General features: G+C 46.6%; 1 protein-coding gene across 1 annotated transcript; it reads left to right on the plus strand.

Moving 5' to 3' along the window:
- Window positions 1-2,430: 2,430 nt before the first annotated feature.
- On the plus strand, window positions 2,431-24,953 carry LOC144782187 (uncharacterized). The gene is made up of 4 exons (XM_078661405.1): window positions 2,431-2,557; window positions 15,014-15,168; window positions 21,422-21,550; window positions 24,138-24,953. The coding sequence occupies exons 2-4, from the start codon at window positions 15,021-15,023 to the stop codon at window positions 24,212-24,214; spliced, it is 354 nt and encodes a 117-aa protein (XP_078517531.1). The 5' UTR covers window positions 2,431-2,557; window positions 15,014-15,020; the 3' UTR covers window positions 24,215-24,953.
- Window positions 24,954-25,984: the final 1,031 nt, after the last annotated feature.

The raw sequence follows: 25,984 nt of genomic DNA on the forward strand, positions 1-25,984 counted from the left end.
TGCAGACACGCTAGTGCCATGTCCTCTTTCGGACAGGTCATTTTCCTGCCCGGCGCGGACATGCGCACTAGCCTCCCCCTTGGGAGACCGGGGGTTGCCTCATGCCGCAGCCCCCGGTCTCCTAATGGGGCGGGGATTGGATGCGCCCACACGACCAAGGCAATAACAACGACAGCAGCAAGTGCCCCCTGGCACAGAGGAAACACGAGCAGCTGTAAATCCCCCCCAACTACCCTTCAAAGAGCAGCTGTAAATGGGGATTGCTCATTTATCATTCTGTTTTCAAACACCAGCATGACAGATTCTCAAAATACACGTGCTCTATCCACTATGCACTTTCCATTTTTGGTGAACGCACAAAAAAAAATCTTTCCTTTTTCTAAAGAAAAGTACATTTTTGTTTCAAAAATCCGATTTCATCTATTTTCCCCCAAATGTCAGCTTTCAATTTCCATAGACAATTGCATCACATTGTCTGATTCTGCGCCGTCAGAACAGGTGTTACCAGGACGTACCAAGGATGTCAACATTGTACCAGCGCCACAAGTGTGCAGCGGCTGCCTACCCTCGTGCATAAACACCACACAGTGTCAGTCACAGACGTTAATATTCTAATGACAGCCACTGTTATGTGACATAAAGGCCACAATTAGCCCCGCGTGCTCATGCTCTGATGAGGATAGCCGTGCGACCCTTATGCTATGATTCACCCAAGGATGCCCTATATTTGCCAAGATTGACCATTACTGTGCCAGTATGTCATCAGTGGACATAATTGTGCCAGAGTTGAACCCCTTGGGACATGAACCAGAGGGTGGCAGTGATGAACTAGAGGGTGACAGTGATGAACCAGAGGGTGGCAGTAATGTACTAGAGGGTGGCAGTGATGAACCAGAGGGTGGCAGTGGTGAACCAGAGGGTGGCAGTGGTGAATCAGAGGGTGCTGTGATGAACCAGAGGTGCTGTGATGAACCATAGGGTGGCAGGGGTGAACCAGAGGGTGACAGTGATGAACCAGAGGGTGGCAGTGGTGAACCAGAGCGTGGCAGTGGTGAACCAGAGGGTGGCAGTGGTGAACCAGAGGGTGGCAGTAATGAACCAGAGGGTGGCAGTGATGAACCAGAGAGTGACAGTGATGAACCAGAGGGTGCTGTGATGAACCAGAGAGTGGCAGTAAAGAACCAGAGGGTGGCAATGGTGAACCAGAGGGTGACAGTGATGAACCATAGGGTGGCAATGGTGAAGCAGTGGTGAACCAGAGGGTGCTGTGATGAACCAGAGCGTGGCAGTGATGAACCAGAGGGTGGCAGTGATGAACCAGAGGGTGGCAGTGATGAACCAGAGGGTGGCAGTGATGAACCAGAGGGTGGCAGTGATGAACCAGAGGGTGACAGTGATGAACCAGAGTGCGACAGTGATGAACCAGGGGGTGGCAGTGATGAACCAGAGGGTGCTGTGATGAACCAGAGGTGCTGTGATGAACCAGAGGGTGGCAGTGGTGAACCAGAGGGTACTGTGATGAACCACTCGATTTTCACATTTTTTCTCAAGGGTGTTCGGGCATGCGCGCTGCGCTTGTGAGCTACAGTGCAGAAATCATTTTCCGCCGCACCACGTTCAAATGTCACCAGCCGCCACTGTTGTTGTTGTATGTGTTTATGATGTAAGATGTTCTAACATCCTACTCTTGTATGAGCAGGGCTATAAAACAAGTGAAATACTTGAGGGAGAGGGGCTATGAAAAAATGAGAGGCGCTGTTAGAGGGTTATAGTAAGGGAATCATTGATGAGCCCCAATAAAGATCGTCCTATCCTGGTACTGTAAGTTAATCGTTTACTATGCTTTCAAAACTAATACAATTGAATATATAATGAAAAATGTGTTGTAGAATGCACCTTTTTTGCCATTTTTTCCTAAAAAAAAATTGGGGGGAGAACCCCACCCCAAGCTCCCTTGTAGTGGGTAGGCTTGCTCAGTGCGCTCCATCGCTAGGCACCACATGGGGGCTGGTCTTACAAAATTCGCCAGGGCTGCTTTGGGTTCCCAGTCCTGTCCTGGTAGCAAAGCCCCTTATTTATCAATATAACCTTCCTTCATGTTTACATTGACTAAGCACTGAGGGGGGAGGGGGCTGGGAGAACCAGGGTGCACACACAATTTGGATGGAAACAATAAAGCGGTGTCTATGTAACAAATAAATGCTTATTAACTTACATTATGGGCCCTGCCTGACACGTCATTAATTGGGAGATACTCTGTAGTCAAGGCTGGAAGTTCAGTTGAACCTAATGAGGGTCGGCTGAGAGTTCCGTTGGTCTGTGCAGGAAAGAATTTCGTGGCTCAAAGCCAAAGACGGCCCCCCACCCCGCCTTCTCCTCCCAGGGGACAGGGCAGCAGGGAGAGAGTCCAGCTCGCTACCACACAGGGTCAGAAGGAAGCTCCTCCCACCGCTCACAAAGACCTGCTCCGGAGTCGGCACAACTCTTTGGAACTGTTCATCCAGGAGGGAGAGAAGCAGAAAACAGGAGAAGCTCGGATCCAAGTTCAACACCAACAGTAAGTCGTGTAGAGGGCGGGGGGGGGGAGTGAAAGAAGAAGGCAGTCCGACAGAAAGCGGGATGGAGCGAGAGATAAAGTGACAAGCCTGGGAAGGAAGAAAATCGAAAGACACCTTTAAAACTTTGTTTCAGAGCAACGGCAGCGAGGTTTGTTTGAGGTTCGTGACAACGAAGAGACAATGTGGTTTCAGGTGTACGTGTAACTCGCTTCTCGAAGCAAAGGAATTCAACGAGTTAATGTGCAGCCCATAATTTAATTAAAAGTTAGCAGAGTAGACACGTTTATCTCTGAAAAATGAATCATTTCTAAAACCATCAGTGGGAGCTGCATACCTCTCCGTTCTTTATTTCTTTTTTTTATCATAGACTCTCTTACTTGACCTGTTTGTAATTTGGTATCAAGTAGTCAGGCCCCATTGTATTGCTTGTGTAACAGGGATTAGAGGAAATAGGACTAGCTCTCAGTTTTTATTGTCAAAACATGAAGCAACTAATTTTATACTGGTTTACATAAAATGCAAACGGCAAAATATATTTCAACAACTTTTTAAACGTGAAAGGTGTTTTTTATTTTGTGTCAGTCACTATCATTTTGTTATATTTTATAGTGCAAAATCAACAACATAAATATGGTTCACTTTTTTAATCTTACCAAAGTTCTGATTTCCATATCGCATTTATGGTAATTTGGGTTTGCACTTAGGCTATAAATGATTCGCGTTGTGGAACCAGCAGCATCCGGTGTGCTGCTGCCCGCACGCTGCCAGTGACCTGTGTGGGTGACCCTCAACAGAGGCGCCCATTGCTCATCTGGGGGAAATGACGCCACGCGCTGCAGCGGCCCTCGCGCCCACAGAGCTCGGCTTCACCCACCCTCAGGATAACAGCACGCTTGTCCCCCTCTCAGAGAGTTATTCTCGTCATGCCTCAATTACCTCGTGAAATGTGTTCGGCCAGATGACTTTTTTTGGGACTGAGGACTGGCAGTAAAAGAGATGCTGTGTGGGGCAGGTTTGCTCAGGACAATGGAGGCATACATCAGCGTGGCGAGGCAGCGCTCTCGGTATCGGAGATTGAACGAGAAGCGCTATTAAAGGGTCTTTTGATCGGCAGCACAGTAATGCTCTTTCAGGAGCATAGTGCTCAAGTGTGTGCAAACGCACGTCTTCCCCTGAACAAATGTAAATGACGTGCAGTATACCTGCAGGCCTGGCTGTGGTAAGGGGCCGACGTCAGATGGGAGGAACGCAGTGCAGGATTTTAGGCGCTTGGAAAAAGAGATACTAAAATACAGACTATAAGGCTGACACACTAACGGAACAAGAGAAATTACGGGATACATTAATGTGTGCAATGGTAAAATTACAGATGGGCGTATGTTCAGCTACTGAGATGTGGACAGAAACGATTAGGCAGAGTGACAGACACAGAAAGATAGACCTAGATGTACTAATGTTTAGCGAGGGCCCTAGATGATGCAAAGCAGTGGTACTTAACATGAAGTGGTTTAAACTATAGCGTTGATCAACTTTCGTTCGCAATTTCGGTGTTGAAAGTTGACACAGGCACAATGCAAAATGGCGTTGCATCACATAGCTCCACATTCCCAATACTTAATGCAAAGGAGGTGCTAAAGGCAGGAACAGCGTAAAACAGATAGGGATCTATTGAAAACTAGATTAACTAAAGTCACACTAATTGACAGTGCCTGACTTTTTGTGGAATACTAGTGTACTAGGGTCAAAGGAAAATAGGCACAACCGTGGGCAAAAGGAAATCTCACGCAATACACGTCTTGTTCAGGTTTGTGCTTAGACTCATGCAAAAAGTTGAATTTATTGTGCAAGTGTGGCTGATGACATCATCTGTGTACGCCATCTGTCTATGATAAGATGTGTAAATACAGCAAAACACAATTTTTTTGTAATTCACACAAATAACACTGCAGTTTCTGCACAGCATTCCATTGCATGGACATTAGTGAATCGTTGGCCATAAATTGAGTCGAAGTGATGAGGAGAGAGAGAGATTGAAAGAGAGTGTTATTGTTTGCATTATTTAGCCGATATCCAATAAGCAGGTACCATTCTTTCATCATCACATGTGTATCACTATCCAAGTTCAAGAATTGGCATATGTGTTAGGACAGAAATTGTGTAGGAACATCGTTAATTATCAAAACATAAGAATGCAGTTAACAGTATGGAAGTGGATATGTCGACCAGCAAAATCTTGTATCTTCACAACCTTCCACAACCAAGTTTCCTCTCCTATTACTTGTCGACTTTAGGTGTCTTTGACCATGTACATCACTCTGCGGCCTTTTGGCTGAGTTCGCCCTGTAGAAATACCATTTTCATACATACATACATACAACTTCATTATAGAATCCTACTGTATCAACAAGGTAGGAAAGTTAAGATGTACTCTACTTAACTCCACATCTTCTTACCTTGATGATGTAGTTGTAGTCGATAATGTAGATGTAATATGGTGGACACCGACATTTCTACCACAATTCTGTGACCTACCATCCATGCGCATAATTTAAAGATTATATTTTCAGATCCAGACCAACTAAAAAAAGAACGAAGTGCATTTTATGCATTTGGCAGGTCACAGAAGAATGACATTACAGAAAATCCCATTTAGCATGACTTAGAAAAACAAGAGGGGTTTTAATAAACACATTTATGACCATTGGAAGAAGTTGCACATTAATAATGGCAGCACACTCTTGAGAGTTTGTTTCATACTACTGTTTGTACCTTTTGATAATCCTTTGAAAAAAGATAGATTTGTGTGGAAAGATGTATTAGAAACTTCATGTCAGATTTGAACAAAATTGTAGCCCATTCCCAGTAAAGTCTTAGAAAATAAGAGGGAAGATTGGTGCTTGAACTCTCTGGAGGTCCCAAGTCGAAGACATGGTTTTTGGTTGTGAATTATTAGCTACTAAGAATTGTATATTCTCTGTTTGCTGTGGCATGTCCCCTTACTACCACTGAAAGAAATATACATGCACGTCTTACTTCAGACAAGAAAACGAGCCCTGTAATTGTGAGCTGGTGAAGCTCAGAAACTAATATGTTAATATTGGTCATGCCTTTTTTTTTTCTACTCCCAACCCACTTCCAAAAGTCAAAAGCCACCTCCCATTTGATTTGTACCCCAGCTTCCCCTTCCAACCTTTACCTCTTTTCCATGCTTCCTTGTTACCCGTTCAGTGGGTAGGAGCAGACATTCTGACAACAAATTTGCTCAGAGAAATGCTTCTGTGTACTGCTGTGTATCAGGCTCTCACAACTCCACCCACCATTGTTCCAAGATACAGGGGATGAAGAGAATGGATGACACCTCACACCTAGCTCCCACCCAATGAAGGGCATTGGCTATTGGCTCTGGAAATGTATTATTTTAGCCTGAAACTAAGGGTCTGGAATTCAGTTTCTACCCATAAACATCACAGCTTCTTGGAACAATACAATTTGCATAGCGGTGACATAATCAGAATTAGAAATAGTGACGTTTGCAACTGCTGGAACATGGGTCTAGACGCCAAGCCCACAGAGTCCTAAACAAGTCACCCGTCATCCAATACAATAGTGGTGTCCTCTTTCCTCTGCACCCATTTCAGAGCCTAAGAGATCTTTATTCAAATACTCCTTAAGGTACATCTACTAGCGTCCCACAAAGGGGATGGGTGATAAGCATCCCTATAAGATGTTTGGTACAAGTGCATGCCTTGTTTTCCATGGCAAACTCCCTCTTGGCTAACATGGAACCCAAACATTGAGACAGTTTGGATAAAAAACAAAACTGTGATGTATTTTCACCTCTTAGATGTGTTTCTTAGTATTCTGTTCCTCAAGTTAATAATAGTGACTACAAGTAATTTCTGATAGATGTGTTACCGCTCCATCAGTTCAAAATTTGCTGGACGAATCGTAATTAACATCTCAGACATAACTGAATGATGCAATTGTTGGCTTTAGAGAGACACAGGTTGTGGACTTAAAGTGTAAATCCTTTTTTCCCTGTTGAGAGGTTCTTCTCTGACAAGGTTGTGAAGTATATTGTGGCACTAGTAGGGCAGTATATTGTGCAGCTATCACAAACTAGTGCCTGTCATTTATTTGTATTATTATAATTACGTATGGTAAATGTGTGTATCATATATGTCCAGAAGGACAGACGGATGATTTAATATTCGAGTGCACTTTTCTAATGCGTATAAAAGAAAAGCATTCCCAGTAAAAATAAAAAAAAATACCAACTTGTAATGTCCTAAAAAAATAACCACCTTTTAATCAGATTGGCGAAGGAGCATTACTTTACTTGTCGGAGAAAGAGAGGAATGTGGAAACTTAACTTTTCCTTTAGTATTGCACACCCACACTGACAGACTCTGGGGCATTTGTACAATCCCCTATCGCCACGAGAACGTCACTTTTTGTGACATTCCCGTGGTGATAGGGGCTGTGCCTTATGTACAAGGCAGCGTTAAGCCACTTAACGTGGCTTACTTTCACGCTATGCTTAGCGTGAAAGGGGCGTGCAGTGGGTCTTGTGGTGGGCGTTCCACCGCAGCGCCCATTGTATTTGACACAGCTCCCGATGTACAAGGATGGCATACATAGGAGGCAACGCCAAAATTAAGACCAGGAAAATCCTGGTCTTAAGATGGCAAAAAGAGGAGACATGCATTATTTCTCCTCTTTTTTGCTTTTTAAAAAAAAAAATATATATTTTGTTATTTATTCAAGAGGGAAATAGAAAGCGAGGAGAGTAAGAAGAAAAAAGAGAAGGAGAAAAAGAATAAAGGAACAGGCGACAAACGCCACATATCCCCACACAGGGGGTGCTGATAATATTGCCATAGAACCCCAAGTCATATATGGTACACTGTGCAGGTCGCCGCCCATGTCTATGTTCGTGGTCGCAACGTAGAGGAGGATGTGGCAAGTCCGTAGCAATTGTCCAAAGGGTTATAAGAGAAGACGTCCCCAATCAGAAGCATATTAATTCAGGAACGCCACTCAGGTCACTTCCACATGCAAGGTATGTCGCAACGAAGAGTAAACTGCAACCCCACCCCAACACCCCTCAAGCCCCCTAGTCCCCCACCGCCCACCCTTCCCCTGGTGGTGGCGACCAACATTCATGCAGCACAACTTCACACACGTAACCGGTTAAATTTGAAAGAGGTGTAATGCTCGAAGCGCTGGTGGGCAGACCGCAGAAGGTAGACCTCGGGATAGGAATCGCACTAATGGACCCCAGGTAAACATGAAGTTTTTAAAATTTCCCAAAAATATATCAGACATTCTCTCCATACTCAAAAGTCGCCACAGCCGCACGTGCCATAATGAGATGGCTGGTGCAGATGGGTTTTTCCAGGCGGCTGCCAATGTCAACTTGGCCGCCCCTAAACACAGCCATACCATGCGCTTATCAGCTCTAGTCTGATGTTCCAACAATGGGTCCCTAATTCCCAGTAGCACATATTCTATGGAATTCGGAACCGGATAGCCCAGTACATCCTTAATATGGGACAGGATCTCGGACCAAAAGGGTCGGATGGTGGGACAATCCCACCAAATGTGTCGGAAATCCCCCAACATACCGCAGCCCCGCCAACATCTATCTGAGGTAGTCGAAAAGATCCGATGCAGCTTAGAGGGGAATAGATACCAGTCAAACAATAATTTTAAGTGAGCCTCTCTAAGATCTGTGGAGTGGTTATGTGCCGCCACATCCCGCCAAAGGCACCTCCACTCATCGTCAGAAATGTCCCTACCGAGGGTAGCCTCCCAGTGGTCCATGTATCGAGGGCGGGGGGAAACCGCGGTATCCAGTAACATCCCATATATGAAGGAAATCGTTCCCTTCATCGTAGACGTGCGAAGAATAAAAGCCTCAAACTTCGTCAGCGGTCTAGTAGCGGCGTCCCCTACTGCAGTCGATGTCGCCCAGTGTAAGAGTTGAAGGTGTCGAAAGCGTTCAGTGGGCGGGACCCCATAATCTCGCATACAGTTATGAAAGGTGAGAGGTGTCGTCCCATGAAACAGGTGGGTAAGAGCTCGGCAACCACCCTCCCTCCAAACGTCAAAGGCTCCGTCAGTCAATGCTGGAGGAAAAGCCGGATTAAAATGAATAGGGGTAAATGGAGATGGGAAGGTAGTCCATCGGTCGTCACCACTAAGTGTGTCCCAGACCTTCAACATCGTGCTGGTGGGAGTGCTAATATATGCATTCCGGGGTCGGTCAGCCTTGGGTTTCCAGGCCAGGTCCCAAATGGATCTTCCGGCCACGCACCGATCCATATGGAGCCAATGCTTTTCTGAAAGTTGTTGTGACCATTCAACTAAAATTCTCAATTGCGCTGCTTTATAATACATGTGCATGTCCGGGAATCCCACTCCCCCCTCCGCTCGCGGACGGCGAAGCACTGCATAGGAAAGTCGTGCCCTGCCACCTTGCCACACATACTTCAACATCAGAGTTTTAAGCCGACGGAAATAGTCCAACTCCACCGGTATGGGCAATGCCTGGAAGAGATACAGAAGTTTCGGGAGGAGGACCATCTTGAGTGCGAGAATCCTACCCAACCAAGAAATGTACCTCGGTTTCCACCTCTCAAGTTCAGCGCGTATCGTCGTCAACAGTGGTGTAAAGTTGGCCGAAAATAAGGCGCCTAGAGTAGGTGTCAGATGTACTCCCAGATACAACAAAGACGAAGTCGACCACGATAAGGGGGTAAGCGCTCGCAGTCGGAGCACCTCCTCAGGGGAAAGAGTCAAGTTCAGGATATACGATTTGTCAAGGTTGACTCTGAAACCCGCCGCCTGCTCAAAGTCAGAGAGCACCGTATGAACATATGGCAACGAGAGCTCCGGATCTCTAAGTGAGAGCAGTACATCGTCCGCAAACAGCGAAATCTTATGCTGTTCACCGGAGAAGGGGAGGCCCAAGATATTGTCGTCCTCCCGAATCGCAAGCGCCAATGGCTCAATACTTAAAGCGAAGAGGAGTGGGGAGAGAGGACATCCCTGACGCGTTCCACGCGAATGACGGAAGCGCCCGGACCTATGGCCATTAACCATCACCCTCGACATAGGGTTGTTGTAATTAGCCTCAATCATTCTTACGAAGCGGGGTGAAAACCCAAAGGCTTCCAGGGTACGATGTAAAAAGCCCCAGTCGACGCGATCAAAGGCTTTCTCCGCGTCGAGTCCTACTAAAAACCGCTGGGATACGAAATCTAGTAGCCTTCTCGATCAGGTGGACCACGCGTCTCAAGTTGTCATGTGTTTGCCGTCCTTTTATAAATCCGGACTGGTCCGGCTGCACCACAGCCGGCATCAAGTCCTGCAGTCTTCCCGCGAGTATAGATGAGTACAACTTAGCGTCCAGGTTGAGGAGGGCTATCGGCCGGTAAGAAGCGCACTCGGCATGGTCTTTCCCCGGTTTGGGGATAACGGTGATCAAAGCTTCGGCCATAGTCTCAGAAGTTCTGCCCTCCGATGCCATGGTGTTAAAGAGGGAGACCAGGTAATCCCAGAGGTCCGACGCAAACGTCTTGTAAAACAGGGCAGTGTAGCCGTCCGGGCCCGGCGCTTTGTGAAGTTTTAAAGCCTCTTCTCTTGTGATGGGGGATCCCAGCAAGTCGTTCCATTCTCTGGAGACCTGTGGTATCGGGAGACCATTCAGAAAAGCAGATTGAGCCTCTGGGTCAAGGGCGTCACCCGAATAGAGATCAGCGTAAAAGCGGCCAAAAAGATCCGCTTTGTCTGCGTCCCCGTGTTGTACAGAGCCCGCCTGGTCCCTTATTCCCCCAATGTAGTCCTTCTCGCGTTTATCGCGAAGTTGCCGTGCCAAGTGCCGCCCCACCTTGTTCCCTTGAGAATAGGAGATGCGGCGGAGGCGGAGGATGGTAAACTCAGCCCGGTTATTATAATGGGCCCTCAATTTCCCTCTCACCGCTGTCAACGGACGTAGAGTCACCCTAGACGGGTTGGATTTATGTGCTTGTTCCAAAAGAGCAAGCTCCGCTTCCAGGGCTTCCCTTTCCTTTCTCCTAAGTTTATTGAGGTTGGCGTTAAGGGCGAGGCAAGTGCCCCGCAGGTAGGCCTTGCACGCATCCAAGGTGACATACACCGAGGTGTCAGAAGGCGGGTTAAGCACCATGAAGTCTCCAATAGCCTTCCGTAGCTCCTTACAAGACACCTCATCCCGAGTCAACGCTGCCGGAAAGTACCACTTCCGCCAACCGTCCCCTCCCACATGCCACTGCAGGCCAAGAACCACCAGACTATGATCAGATATCGAGATCGGGAAAACACTGGAGAATCGGGTATCCCCCCTGAGGGCCTGACTAATAAAGACATGATCTATACGGGAGTAAGAACGATGTACAGAGGAAAAAAATGTATAGTCCCTAGCCTGTGGGTGTAAGAATCGCCAGCTGTCCACCAGTCCCAGGGCCTCTATTTGTCGTTGCGTTTCCACCGAGAAAACCCCCGAGCCTGCTCGGCGCGCTCCTGAACTGTCCATGCCTTTGTCCCACACCATGTTAAAGTCCCCCAAGAGGAACAAGTGCCCCTCCACGAAGTTTCCAATCCTGCCCAACAACTCCTGTAAAAAACCATTCTGTCCAGCATTAGGGGCATACACAACCACAAAGGTACATTGTCGGCCATACAGGGATCCCTTTACCATTAGCCATCGACCCTCCTTATCACCGCTCACCCCCAGGGGTTAAAAGGGAAGGGATGCCTTGAACATGAGTGCCACCCCCCTATGTTTAGTGGACGCTGACGCCCTATAAATGAGGGGAAATTGTCGGTGCCGAAGTCTAAGTTCATCCTTCCTGGCTAGGTGGGTCTCCTGGAGGGCCACCACATCAAGATGGTGATCTGACAGGTACTTCCAGAGCTTTTGGCGCTTTTGCGGGGAGTTGAGACCCTTCACATTCCAGGTTCCTACACTAATAGGCATAGTGACATTGGGATTCTCTGCTCTGGAAGCCCAACCGCATGGTCCTCTCCCACTCCACGGCCAGTATCGCCTCCATTTCACATGCACCCGGGCTAGGCCCAACTCCGAGCTTCCCCTGCCAGCCCCTTCTCCACCCCCCATTTTTTACCAGAGCCGCACCACCAGATCCCCCAGCGCTAGGCACACATGGTGACCCGCAATGCAATCCGTACTGAAGACAATCGAATAGAAACATCACTACCATTGACCAGGCCAATGTCCCTCCCCGGAAAACAGCACAACGCCCAGCCAGGCACTCCATGCTTCCCACCATCAAGCAGCCAGCAACAATGACATAACTCGCAATTATGCATAAGGCAGAGAGTGCTCCAGGGAAAGGTCCCCTGCAGCAAGCGCTAGAAAGGAATACCTCGAGTGCAAACAGCACCTCGCACACACAGCTTCGGGGCGCCACCACCATCCCACCCCCCCCAAGTCCCAACATCCCCCCCACACCCCTCGCCCCCAGGACCCTCCACCCCTCACCCCACACCCGCAAACAGAACAACAATAAAAAGTAACAGAAGGCACTGAACCTGAACAATGTCCTCAACAGTTCCAGAAGGTCACAGGGCACAAGAACCCCTCTGGAACGGAAACGGGGAGAGGGTACCAACTCGGTGACCCCCAGGGCCACGGTCCGGGGTGTCTTCTCCAAAAGTACAAACGCACCTCCGGGACCTTAGGGTCAGGTCCCCTCCGGCGCCAATCTGCTATAGATCCAGGATCACGCTGCTCCTGAGCTTTGTTGAGAATCAGCCAACGTGGCGGAGGCCACCGATGCCACCGCATTCCCTCGTTCCTGTAAGCTGGCTGCGCTGTCCGGCCGCCGCCGGTTCGGGGATGCACCCACTCTGTGCCAGGAGGACGATCGATGCCGTCTCCGCGATGCAGGGGTACGCGCCTCTTGAGAAGGAGGAATGTCATCCAGGCCCAGTAGATCCTTAGCTACCTGAAGAGAGCGGATTTGCTCCAGCCGGTTCTGCCAGCGAAATATAATACGGAAGGGGTGCCCCCACGAGTAGAGGATGTTGCGGTCCCGCAGAAAAGCAGTCACCGGACGGAATTCCCTCCTCTTCTGAAGCGTCGACGCCGCCAGATCCTGGTAGAGCTGTGGACGGTGGTCCCTAAATTGCAAGGAGGAGATGGCTCTTGCTTTCCGCAGTATGCGTTCCTTCACCTGAAAGTCGTGCACGCAGACGAGGATGTCCGGAGGAGGCCCCCCTCCTCTCCTAGGCAAACCGACTCTATGGACCCTATCCATTCTTATTTCCTGCACATCCTCCTCGTCCAAGATCTGTAGGAACAGGGCCTGCACATAGCCACGTAGACCCCCATCCTCACCCTCCCAAGGGACCGCACGAATTCGGATATTGTTCCTCCTAGATCGGTTTTCCAAGTCCTCTGAGTGGGCCCGCAGATCTAGATTCTGTTCAGTGAGGCGGATGATGTCCTGCTGAAGCTGGTGCACGTCGTTCGCAACGTTCAGATCATGGTCTTCCAGAGTCGCCACTCGTTCGCCAATTCCATCTACGTCTCTCCGCTCCTCACGTAGGTCCGACGCCAACTGAGCACGGAGGTCCGAGATGTCCTCCTTGATGGCGGCAAACAACTCAGTCATAAAGGCCTTGGTGGCGGGCGCCTCATCATCCGATTGCCGAGACGATCCACTCGCCCCAGGAGAGGCCGGCTGCTGCTAGGATTTAGAGGCGCCCTCCTTCCCCCGCTTCCCCCTACGTAAAGCGTTGGACATCTTCAGGGCTCCGAGACAGGTGCGGGTCAAGGCGATTTCCCCTACTCCAGGAACCAGAAGCGGACACGACTATGGGATTTCCGGAGCACTAAGAGGCCCACTCAGTCCGTCCGCCCCAGCTGAGGCACGATGCAGGCAGCAGCCACCCTGTCAGGATGGCGTTGACGAAGCTTCTCGTCAAGTGGGCCTCGATAACAAGTAATGCAGTGTCTCTCGGGATCCGCAGGTTAGGGTCGCAGAGCGCAACTCAGTCCCATAGGAGGAGCCAGATAAAATGGCTCTGTGGCGTTCTCTGCCAGTTAACGCACCCAGGACACGTGGCGCCGACCCCCCGTAGCTAGTTCCGCCCTGAACCAACGGCAGAATCTATGGCCCCAGCGACCGTCCGTCGCGCCCTCCAAATCGCACGGTATGCTGCGTGACGTGACTGATCCTCCCAGGCGACCCACCGGTCAATATGGATGTACAGCCGCCACTTGTCTGCACCCCCCCAGTGCGAGGGCGGCACCTCGATGATCAGTAGGTTGAGGTCAGGGGCAATGCACCACAGCAGTCACCAGGCCGCCTCCACGCTGTGGGCAGTCAACGCTTCTCGCAGGTCTCTCGTGGGCCCTGTCTACTGGCCTGGCACCACCCGTCTCTCCTTCCGACCAGGGCGGGGGTCCACTCACCGGATCTAGGCCTCCCAAGCACCCTTGTTATGGTCAGCCTCCGCTGCCCTCCAGGCGCCTCCTCCGTCCCCCGGATGTGCTCTGCGGCGCCTCCGTGCTCCGCCGAGTCTGGGCCCCCTCCGCTCCTCAGGCCGTCACATTCAGGCACCCCCGGGGCACACCGACATTTGTGTTCGCCCCTCACCTGCTCCGGCAAGCGCGCTCCAACTCCGGCAGCCGGCGCAGGGTGACTCACGGGCGTGACGCGGTCAGGGCTCTCCTCCTCCGCGGTGGGCTCCGCGATGCTTCTAGCCGGCCCCCAACCACTCTAGACCGGGGAGTCACAGGCCCCAAAGTGCCGCCGCTCCTGCAGCTGCCACAGGCGGCGCCTCTCCTCGCCGACGGTTCTGGGTCTCTCCGCTGCGTGTCGGGGACCTCCGCCACCGTTCTGGGGCCAGTCCGCTCACTCAGCGCCGTGCTGTAAGTAGCTTTGCTGGATCGGCGCCGGAGAGGGTAGAAGAAGCGTTCTACTCCGACGCCATCTTCGTCTGTGTCTCCTTCTTTTTTGCTTTTAAATGTGTGCTGCCTGGTGCAGCACACATGGAAAAAGCAAAATGCCATGGTTTGTTTATGTACAGGAAGGTGTCCCTTCCTGTACATGAACAACCATTTTTAAAGAATGCCATTTTGTAATTTCATGTGTGCTGTACAAAGCAGCACACATGAAAGTTAATGGCATTTTAGGATTGTTTATGTGCAGGAAGGGGCACCTTCCTGTACATAAACAAATCTCCCCTGCACACAGACACCCTTGCGCTAGGGTGCCTGTGTTGGCGCTAAGTTGTGAAACTTAGCGCCATCGCAGGGAGCAATGCAAGGCTGCACCACATTCTTGTAAATACGGTGCAGCCTTGCGTTTCCAAAGTGTTTTTCTGAGATGTACACAATTAATTCACTGTTTAAACACCACACAAGTAATCTAATAAATGCTCATCTTATTTCCTGTGTTAAGGTTCACCATGAAGGGTACCATGCTGTTTGTCATCTTGTCACTAGCCCAGATGTCTGATGCCTCCCCTGTGCCAATTCTAGAAGATCAAGAAATGGGTTATGCGCTTCAAGAATCTACTGTTAACCCAGAGGATTCTTTACAGTTCCAGATTGTCGGTGAGTTCAAATTACAGTTCAGATGTTTGGAACAGACAGACACGCCTGGGAAACAACCTTTACAACGCAACTTTTACAATGCACTACCATTACAACAAAACTTTTACAACGCAACATCCATTACATCGCATGCCATTACAACGCAACCATTACAACACATGACACTACAACGCATACCAGTACAACGCATGTCATTACAACGCATACCATTACAACGCATAGTACCCTTACACTATCCAACACTTACCCTACTGTTGCACCCCCCTGGAGTTAGAATAGTAATTTTTACCCCTACACTATCCAACACTTACCCTACTGTTGCACCCCTCTGGAGTTAGAATAATATTTTTTACCCCTACACTATCCAACCCTTACCCTACTGTTGCACCCCCCTGGAGTTAGAATAGTAATTTTTACCCCTACACTATCCAATACTTACCTTACATGCAATGTAATGTTATGCGTTGTAATGGTATGCATTATAATGGTAGTATGCGTTGTAATGGAATGCGTTGTAAAGGTAGTTTTTAAAAATTCGTTGTAATGGCATGCGTTGTAATGGAATGCGTTGTAATGGATGTTGCGTTGTAAAAAATGTGTTGTAAAGGTATGCGTTGTAAAACTATGCGTTGTAATGTCATAGATCCGACACGCATACAAGGATATTCTGTTAAAGGAAGCGTGATTTAAAAATCGTAGAGTAAGAATTTATATCAAAGATATTTTAACCAGTTAATCAATACCTCCTAAGAACATCTTTAAATTGTTTGTACCCATAGAAATCAAATATATCACATGTATGCTTTCATTGAAGACTGCTTAGGATCCAAGAAACTCCTTTCGTTCAGTACTGCAGTTACCTGCATTATGTCAATATTTCACACATATATACAATTGTGATGTAACATCCTATGGACTGAGTCAAAAATGTAACTTTATTTGCATTGGCCTGCCAGCCCACACAAGAATAAATAATTCATACAAAACCATATGCCTCTAGTCACATAAATACAAAGGTATCTAATATTTGTTATAGTCTTACAGCATATGAGAACAACCACCAGGAAAATAGTAATGCCAGTCCTGACTTGATATATCATGTAACAGAATGCTTCATGTTATTTATCAAAGAAATTTGAATTCATGCTTTTGCGTGTCACTGAGTTACTTTATTGTAGATGCAGGTGAAATTTTAAATAATGTAACTTCGAACATTTGCTGCTTACCCTCTTAGATTTGGAGAAACTTGTAAATATCTGCAAGATAGATCTGGCCCCTATGTGTTTAAAGAGAACCATTTAACACTACAAACATTAAAGAAGCACCAAATCAATGTTTTATAAAAATACATTTTTACCCTGTTAGAGAAAGGCAGTACTAATAATGATATCCCTGTCCCTTCAGAGCAACCCTATCATGCCACTCCCAGTGATACAACACAACCACCCTCACAACTATTCAGACTCAATAAGACTATGTTTGGTGTTGTAGAAAATAGTTCTTCTAGTGTGTCCATGCTTGTCCGGCTCCAGCAGTCTTGAACTGTGTATTATCAAGAGCTATGAGATAAAGCTCTTCCATGCCACATCAGAGGACCTAACCCTAATGCTACATAAGACTAGAGTCCAACAATACCACTGACAGGGTTAGAGAAACAGACAACAGTGATACCTTGGGAGGTGTGGAGACACATTAATTGATAGCAGTACATGAAAGTTAACGAGAGCTGTCTTTCCTTCCTTAGACCCTTGAGTGTTGGCAGATCTATCTTGGTTACGTGCCACGTCTTTGATATGCTGGTTTCCCGGGTATACTAGCCAGAAGAACTTCTAGGGCATAGAGGAAAATGTGGATGTTGATGCCTGGTAGCGTCACGTGGTGGTAGGCCCTTGTCGGCCTCAAGGCCTCGGGTGCCACCAACCCTGTGCGCATCAAATCATGCGCCCTTTATGATTGAGCACCGTGGAGCATCCGTCACCCAGTCACCACCGGCAGCGGGGAATGTGACATTGTCGGCCCCTTATATTTGCGGGGTTACATGGCCTGTGACGCCTATGCCGGATGGGTGTGGTGTGTGTGCAGACCTGCCCTCAGGGAGTGGCCGTGACATGCTGGCAACTAGACCAGTGACCTGCCCACCACCAGCGAGTACGCCTGCGACAGTTAGCTATGGGGGCCCACCCTCGGAGCATTAGCAGAGTGTTATGGCCTGGCGTACGCTGGACCAGCGCATGGCTTGCAACAATGACTCGGGGGCTCTGGGCATGGTTCAGTCCATGTCCGGACCAGGAAGTGACCAATGTGTATGTCCCTGTTGTAGTGTCCACGGCACCCGGGAAACAATAGGCAATGTAGCACACAGTGACTAGCATCCCACTAAATGAGCATCATTGACATAAGTGAAATCACTGTCCTAACTTCCATCCACACATTCATGCAGAAATGATGAAAGACATGACACAGCTGTGCATTACTGGATGTTTATTGCACATCCAGTGGAGTTTTGCAGCTGGAGCGGTACAGGGCCATGCCAAGCACACCACACAATATGGGCCCGTGGAGGGCCAGCCAGAGTCCATCCGGGGATGACAGGTACTGCGGAAATGGAAGGGTACAGTCCGCAGTCTGGTCGCCGTTACATTGGTCATCAAACAGGATATGGCAGTTCATATAATTGGCCAAGACACAGGGCGTCACTCCTTTCCCATGTTCACTAGTCCTTATCGGTCATCCCTGGGGAAAGCCTGGGTTACCCAGCACTGGGGTTAGAGGGAAAGAATATGTGTTAACTCGTTGTGTCCAAACCACTTTGTGGGGGTGGTGATGGACGGAGCATCTGAACCAATCAAACACTCACACCCAGTCAAAAGATCTGGGTTTGATGCATCATCGTTCTTTAGCCCACTCTGCCACCCCAGTTCAGACATGGCTGTATGCAAATCAGTCTGACCCTGTGCCTCATGGGAACAGTCAAGCCCGAACTGCCAAGCCATGCCTTCCCTGGATCGGAAACAAGCTTCCGAGGACCGGTTTCTGGCATTACAGCCGTCTTCAGCCCGGCTTGCTTAAATCCAGTGGCAAAGTGCGCAAGGGACTCATGTCTGAGCATACCCTGCCACACTTATGGCGGCCAAAGCGGTACAAAAGGGGGGTGGTGATGGACGGAGCATCTGAACCAATCAAACACTCACACCCAGTCAACAGATCTGGGTTTGATCCATCACCGTTCTTTAGCCCACTCTGCCACCCCAGTTCAGACATCGCTGTATGTAAATCAGTCTGACCCTGTGCCTCATGGGAACAGTCCAGCCCGAACTGCCAAGCCATGCCTTCCCTGGACCGGAAACAAGCTTCCGAGCACCGGTTTCTGGCATTACAGCCGTCTTCTGCCCGGCTTGCTTGAATCCAGTGGCAAAGTGAGCAAGGGACTCACGTCTGAGCATACCCTGCCACACTTATGGCGGCCAAAGCGGTACAAAAGGGGGGTGGTGATGGACGGAGCATCTGAACCAATCAAACACTCACACCCAGTCAAAAGATCTGGGTTTGATCCATCACCGTTCTTTAGCCCACTCTGCCACCCCAGTTCAGACATGGCTGTATGCAAATCACCACCCCCTTTTGTACCGCTTTTGGCCGCCATAAGTGTGGCAGGGTATGCTCAGACGTGAGTCCCTTGCTCACTTTGCCACTGGATTCAAGCAAGCCGGGCTGAAGACGGCTGTAATGCCAGAAACCGGTCCTCGGAAGCTTGTTTCCAGTCCAGGGAAGGCATGGCTTGGCAGTTCGGGCTGGAATGTTCCCATGAGGCACAGGGTCAGACTGATTTGCATATAGCCATGTCTGAACTGGGGTGGCAGAGTGGGCGAAAGAACGGTAATGGATTAAACCCAGATCTTTTGACTGGGTGTGAGTGTTTGAATGGTTCAGATGCTCCGTCCATTACCACCCCCTTTTGTACCGCTTTTGGCCGCCATAAGTGCGGCAGGGTATGCTCAGACGTGAGTCCCTTGCTCACTTTGCCACTGGATTCAAGCAAGCCGGGCTGAAGACGGCTGTAATGCCAGAAACCGGTCCTCGGAAGCTTGTTTCCGGTCCAGGGAAGTCATGGCTTGGCAGTTCGGGCTTGACTGTTCCCATGAGGCACAGGGTCAGATTGATTTGCATATAGTCATATCTGAACTGGGGTGGCAGAGTGGGCTAAAGAACGGTGATGGATTAAACCCAGATCTTTTGACTGGGTGTGAGTGTTTGATTGGTTCAGATGCTCCGTCCATTACCACCCCCTTTTGTACCACTTTTAGAAAGTGGACATTTCTCTACCCTTATTGCTCTATGTGTCTGACAGCCTGTCTCCAATACACGTTTGGGTTGGGCTGAGTGACAGCTACGTTTGTTTATTCCCTCTAAACTGCCACAACACAGGACAATCAGCTGCATCTGCATCCATCTGCATTCTGATGAGTTTTCTTGGGTAGGGAGGAATGAGCGACGATTAAATATGCATAATTTGAATGCATATATCCTGAAAAATATTGTTCGCATTTATGTCATTTTGATCTTGTTTCCTTGACAATACAAATAAATATTTTTATAAACAGGTGTGGAGTCTTTTTCTGGTGTATTCATTGGATTACTGTATGTGTGCCCAAATACTTTACACAATGCCTCTGTTGATAAGTCTGCCTGATCTGTGCCATGCTACCAGAGGTTGAGCACAGATTATCTTCTTTGTGTATCTAGCGTACCCTGACTAGAGTGGTGGCTTCTGCCTGGCTGGGGTTTATACCTTAGCCAACTAGAAACGCCATTTCTTACAGGGCTACATTAAAGTCGTCTTCTATTATTGAATCAGTGCTTCTATGGGTAGCTAGGAAGATGACCAACCAAGAGTTGAATTTGTCTCTGTGTTCGTTTGGGCCATAAACAAACACTATTGGAATGTTTCTGTTCATTATCGTTCCATTAACAAGTAATACCCTTCCTTCTGAGTCTCTTTTGATCGTGTCCACCCACAAGGGAGTTGTGATTCCCACTATGATCGACACTCCCTTGGTTTTAGTTCATGCATTAGAATTAAACTGTTGGGGAAAATACCTGGATTGGCACCTCCTTACATCTCCCCCAAGAGGCGCCTCTCTTGCAGGAAGTCTGCATATATCTATTTCCTGTGTGGCTAGTAGAGCAAAGATTTCCTCTTCACTGTTAAGTTTAGGCCCTAGACGTTCAGTGTGATCGCCATCAGGGCCCATCCCCCAGCCTACAAAGGAGAAGTTGTGATCCGGTGAAGTCTTTGGTGTCAACCCATGATTGCCCCAGTTCTGCCTATGTCCGTCTCTCCAATTAGCATCTTGTCTTGTGGATTATTGGATAGGCCAGAAAGATAAACAAAAAATACAAAATAAACCAAAGTTCTACAAGAGAAGCCTGAAGGAGGAGAAGGCTCTAGCTTTCTAATTCCCCTACTGGCTTCTACTGCTCCCGTTGATCACTGAATTCCTCTCCCCCCTCCACTGGGTGTAAAATTCTGCTTTCCCACCCTACTCTGATTAACTCTTCTTGGGGCAGCAGCCTGCCTCTAATTCCTACAGTTGCCCCTGCCCTCACTGGTGTCACCCAAATGGCACTCAAACAACTAGATAAAGAAGACAGATTGCCCACCCTCCCCAAAGCCAAAGGAGGGGTTACCATGGCATCTTCAAAGCCTTAGTCTTGCTAGTCTTGTTCACTGGGGCCATGCATGGCCTGTTACCTCCATCAGCTGCAGAGACAGTCCCCCATCAGATGAAAGCTATCACAGGTCTGTCTGCCCCTGGAGGGTGAAGGGGGGGGGGGGGGGGTCCGGGCCTAATTATTATAATTCATTACTAGAGCTGACATCATAATACTCAGACAGCCAGGTGCAGATGGGGTCAAGGAGCAGCTGAACGCCTGCCCCAAATATAATTTCATGTGGGCTTGGAAATGCCACCAGTGTTCCCACAGCACACATCTCAGCAACACTGGAGATTCTAATGAACTTTATGAGACAGAGGAGGACTGTCAGATCTGATAGATGTGATGTGGCATGTCTTATTGACCCCAACTCCCCCCCTACCCTTTGTGAGGTAAAGCAATAGGTGAGCAAAGATTGTAAAGTAGGTACACCCACAGCATATCTTTAAATGAAAGGTACACATTATTAAAGTCTTAATTTTAAGCAGTCACGCAAAGTTCTGCAAATGATTTGTCATTTTCTGTGTGTGTCTTTTAGAGCTTCCATCAGAATTTAACATCTATGATATGAACAAAGATGGGTCAATTACATTGAATGAGCTGTCAGATATAACAGAAACTGAAAGTGATGATGCCACTCTGCCTTTCCACAATGCTGACAAAGATGGTAAGTTATTTGCCCATATAAGTGAAAAGGGGGGGCGGGGGATTAAGAAATGAATCATCAGTAATGCACATCGGAGCAATCCACTTGCCCAAATATTGATCTTTATATAAAACATCAAAATGTTGCCTTTCTGCCATTCATCTTATCACCTGAAGAGCCTGCATGATCACCAGATATTTCAGATAATGCCTTTTGCTTGCAAGCGAGATGTAGTGACAAATTAATAATTTGGGTAATGAGAAACCGCATACCCTAGCATAACCCACACCAAAGGAAGTTAAAAGATCCAAACCAGATGTCAGTCAGAAGGGTTATAATTCTGCACTTCTACATTTAAGAAAGAACCGGAATTCTGCTCTAATAAAATTTCATCACATCTCACTACTGTAGCTCTGACCTCCGCTACTTGGTGTCATGACTGATAACAACATTTGAGGAACATGTGAAATTGGTTCGAACAGGAGAACATAGCACACGAGGTGTTGTCATGTACTCTAAACCCTGGCAAAGATGTGTTAAAATGCTGCCAAGAAAAAAAGGTCTACAAAGTCTTGTCCTCCTGTTCTTCGAATATCTGAGTGCAAGTGGAAGGGCTTTAAATAGGAATGCTTTACTTCTAAAGCACATTCTAGTTTTCTGAACAGGGCGAGCAAATTTTTTCAACCAATCAAATTCATGCTCTTTTTATGCGTAAATAATCAATTTATTAAAGTAAATTCCCATTTTTTGAATTCCAATGTTTTATCTACTATCTTAAGTACTAGCATTTGCAGACCTAAGTTGAATTTAGGTACAAATGGCTTTGCGATATAGGCCCACTTCGCTACATACAATGTGTTGCATGCATGACGCAAGCACAAAATGCGATTTAGGAATCAACACAATCCGACATTGAGTGGCCCTGAACGGTTTCGTAAATCCAGAGTAATGCAATGCAGCCTAAATCGCTGTGTTGCATTACCCTACGCCAGGGAGGCATTCCATCGGTGTTGCATCGGAGTTCCCATGCATCATCCGTGGATTTTAACGCATTCCCAGAATTATCAAAAGTCTTAGACCTGGGATTGCACCAAAATGCTATGCCTTCCACGGTGACCTATAAAGAAGAGAAATATTTTATTTCTCATCATTACTTCCTCTTTCTATGTGTGCTATATCTGCAGCACACATAGAGAGAAATGCCTCAGGTGGTTGTTTTTGTGCAGGAAGGTGTCCCTGCACGAAAACAATCCTCTTTACAACACAGGCACCCTTTACACCATAGTGAAAGGGTGCCTGCATTGGCGCTAGGCATCCAAAACAACATCAGCATAGGGACAAAGGCATGACTGCGCCATATTCTTTTTAATACGGTGCATTCCTGCCCTTTCCTCGTTACAACCTTGCTACGCTGTGTGGCTTGACTTTGCAATAAATATGGCCCTTATTTCTCAAAGATAGTCATAAAGTCTGCGATGCTTGGTATAGGCCTACACGTTCCTCACATTAACTCTCTCAAATTCCGTCGCAGTGCGGGAGATCTATTAAGTGGCCAAAGCCACGTCGGCCAACGGACGTGCGCAGCACGACCGAGTTAGTGCTTGCGACTGCCGTTGGCCAATGCGTGCACCCAACGGGTTAATGGCTGGTTACCTGTTTCATAAAACTCAAATCTGGGTCAAGCGGTTTTGTCGATGAGAGAATAAATACAGATCTCAGCCTAAATGATTTGGAACTATATTTAATGTCTGATGGGGACGTATGCACCAGCTCAATCTGCCCTTTCTACCTGCAGCAGTGTTGTTCATGGGAACTTTGGAAGTGGAGTGATATGGCAAAAATATTTTTTACTACTTCCCAGTTGCAGCTTCTGGCTCCCAAAGTCATCTCTGATTATGTTATGACACATAATTTAGAATTGCATGCATATATCATCCTTTTGTTATGTAACCCCAAAGGCAAAAGCAGGAAAAACAATTGTTTCCGTTAGTAGGTAATCCAGGGTTTTCCTGGTGTTTTATACCTAGAGTTCAGTCACTAGTGGGTCTAGTAATGCCATTGTTCCATCGATAGATCGGTGTTTAGACAGAATATCGGAAACAAAAGTACTGTGGGACAAAATATTGTGTCAAGTATATCGAGGACAAAATGCAGTGAAGGTATATAATATATATATTTTCAAGTTATGTAGATGTGGAGTTAAAAATAGTAAATCTATACGTACCTATTTGCACTTACCTTATCAATATTTTAGCCCTCCACATTTTTCACATGATTTTCTGTCCACACGATATTTTTGTTTCCGTCAGTGATCATCTAAAATATGGCAGTAGCGCTCTGATTGGCTGTTTGCGGTCAGCAAAACTACAGAGGAGAAAAGTATAATATTTCAACTCAGTTTGACTACTAATGAATTAGGGGTCAATAGCCCATGCTCCTCTAGTCCTCTTATTCACAAACTAGCTTTTCCAGACCACAGTTGTAATATTTACTAGTAGCATAGAATAATGTTTTCTATTTATTACACATTGTCTGTTGCTCACTGATAAAATCTTTGAAACAGTCTTGGTGCTGGGTAAATAATGATATTTGAACTTTGTTTACCAAGGTAATGACATGCTGACAAAGCAGGAATTTGAAGAGGCTCCCTGGGTGTTCAACATTCCTGACCGAGTCAAGTTTTGAGTGAATCAAGATGTAAGATACCGGACAATTGAAAGAATTGAGTTGGAAGCAGTGCAACCTAAAATCATGCTAAATTCTCCAGCAGGATTTGTTCATTGCGGATAATTGGACTCTATGCTCTTTTTAAGAACGATGCTGATTATGCAATTGTTCATTTTTTGCACAGTACAAAGTAAATGTATCTCATAGTAAATTTGATCTTACTTCAAGGTACATTTTCCTCTGTTCCCAATTTTTATCCTTCATCCCTAAATCAGTTTGCCTTTTTGGACTGTCTTCAATGTATCGATTACTGGAACAAGGTAACCCTTGAAAGTTCACCATGGTTTTGATTGTGTTGTAATATAAAGAAAAATAATGCTAAATATAATTTTTAAATACATTGAAGGCTTTGCTCAAACTTCATGGGTGGTAAATGTCCCTTCCGATGGGGTGAGGAAATTGACTATTCACAGACAATAAGAAATTTTTTAAGTTTCATTGTTGACTTTCAATTCAAAATTTTAATTATGCCAAGAAAAAGCAATCAATATGAATAGCCTTACAAAACCAACATCAAAACATAATTGTTTAGAAATTGGTTAATAAGGAAACAAGGACATTTATTTATTCCAATATTTTGATTGTCCTTTTCGGTATATTTAAAAAAAAAAATACAAATATTTGAATCATATGATTATGTCCTAACTTTATTTTTAAGTACCTTACACAATTAAAGATAACTGTCTTCCTCTCTAAATTCATTGTGATTATTTATTATCAAAGGAGTAAACATTATTGCCAACATTTGGAAACCTACCGCCAACCAAATATATACATTTTTCCCCAAATATTCAACATTTGGAGCCTTTTTGTAAACATCTGACCTAAAAGCCATATATTAGATATCTGCCTTCCATGCAGCTGAAGAAATCCCCTATTAGACTTTCATTGCAGAATAGGATGCATCCTATAGCTCCCCGTGAAACTATATTTACAACCAGAACCAAATTAGCAAACAGCTGCTTGCACACGTTTGCACTTTCAATGCACACACCTGCAGAACATAGCTCCAGACCAACCAATAGGGAGTCTAAACTGTCAAATTACCAAAATATATACTGATAGTAGAAAAATAGGGTCACTCTGGTTCATTGTGCAGATATAACACAGATTTGTTATGTTATTAATCTTTACTGTTGCACGTTTGTTTTTTTTGATAGCAGAGTTAGTTATCCTGAGATTTTATATCACACCTGCACGAGTCACTTACACTTTTCTGTGTCCCTGGCTGCAAGTGGAGATGTATTATGCATACTAGTCATACCAGATGTGTCTCTCCAATTTTCACATCATTATTGTTGTCCCCAAACTATGTATTTATCAACGCATCTCTTACTTCATGTCTATTGTCAATCATCCTTTGTCTGTGTGCCTTCTCATGCATTTTGATAGACTTTCTATGGACTCAGCAAATCATGAGAGGATATTATCATAAGGTATAATGGCCGAACTGCCTGAAGGCCATAACAGCATTAGTTGTAATTATGTAGCGTGAACTTTATAACATTGCATAATCCCTTGTGCATTGCTTTATCTTGTCTCAATTTCCTTGTGCACAAAAGTACTTAGAAATATTCTGATTGCTTGCATGTTGAGTTTATAAAAAAACATGATATTCACATTATTGACTGAGCCCCCTTAAAACATATCCACTGAAGATGAGTTTGATATTTCTTAAATATTTTAGATATTTTCTTATCTATAGGTAGCCTATTTTTGACTGTCCAC

Source organism: Lissotriton helveticus, chromosome 9 (assembly GCF_964261635.1).
Source record: "Lissotriton helveticus chromosome 9, aLisHel1.1, whole genome shotgun sequence".
Lineage (NCBI taxonomy): Eukaryota > Metazoa > Chordata > Amphibia > Caudata > Salamandridae > Lissotriton > Lissotriton helveticus.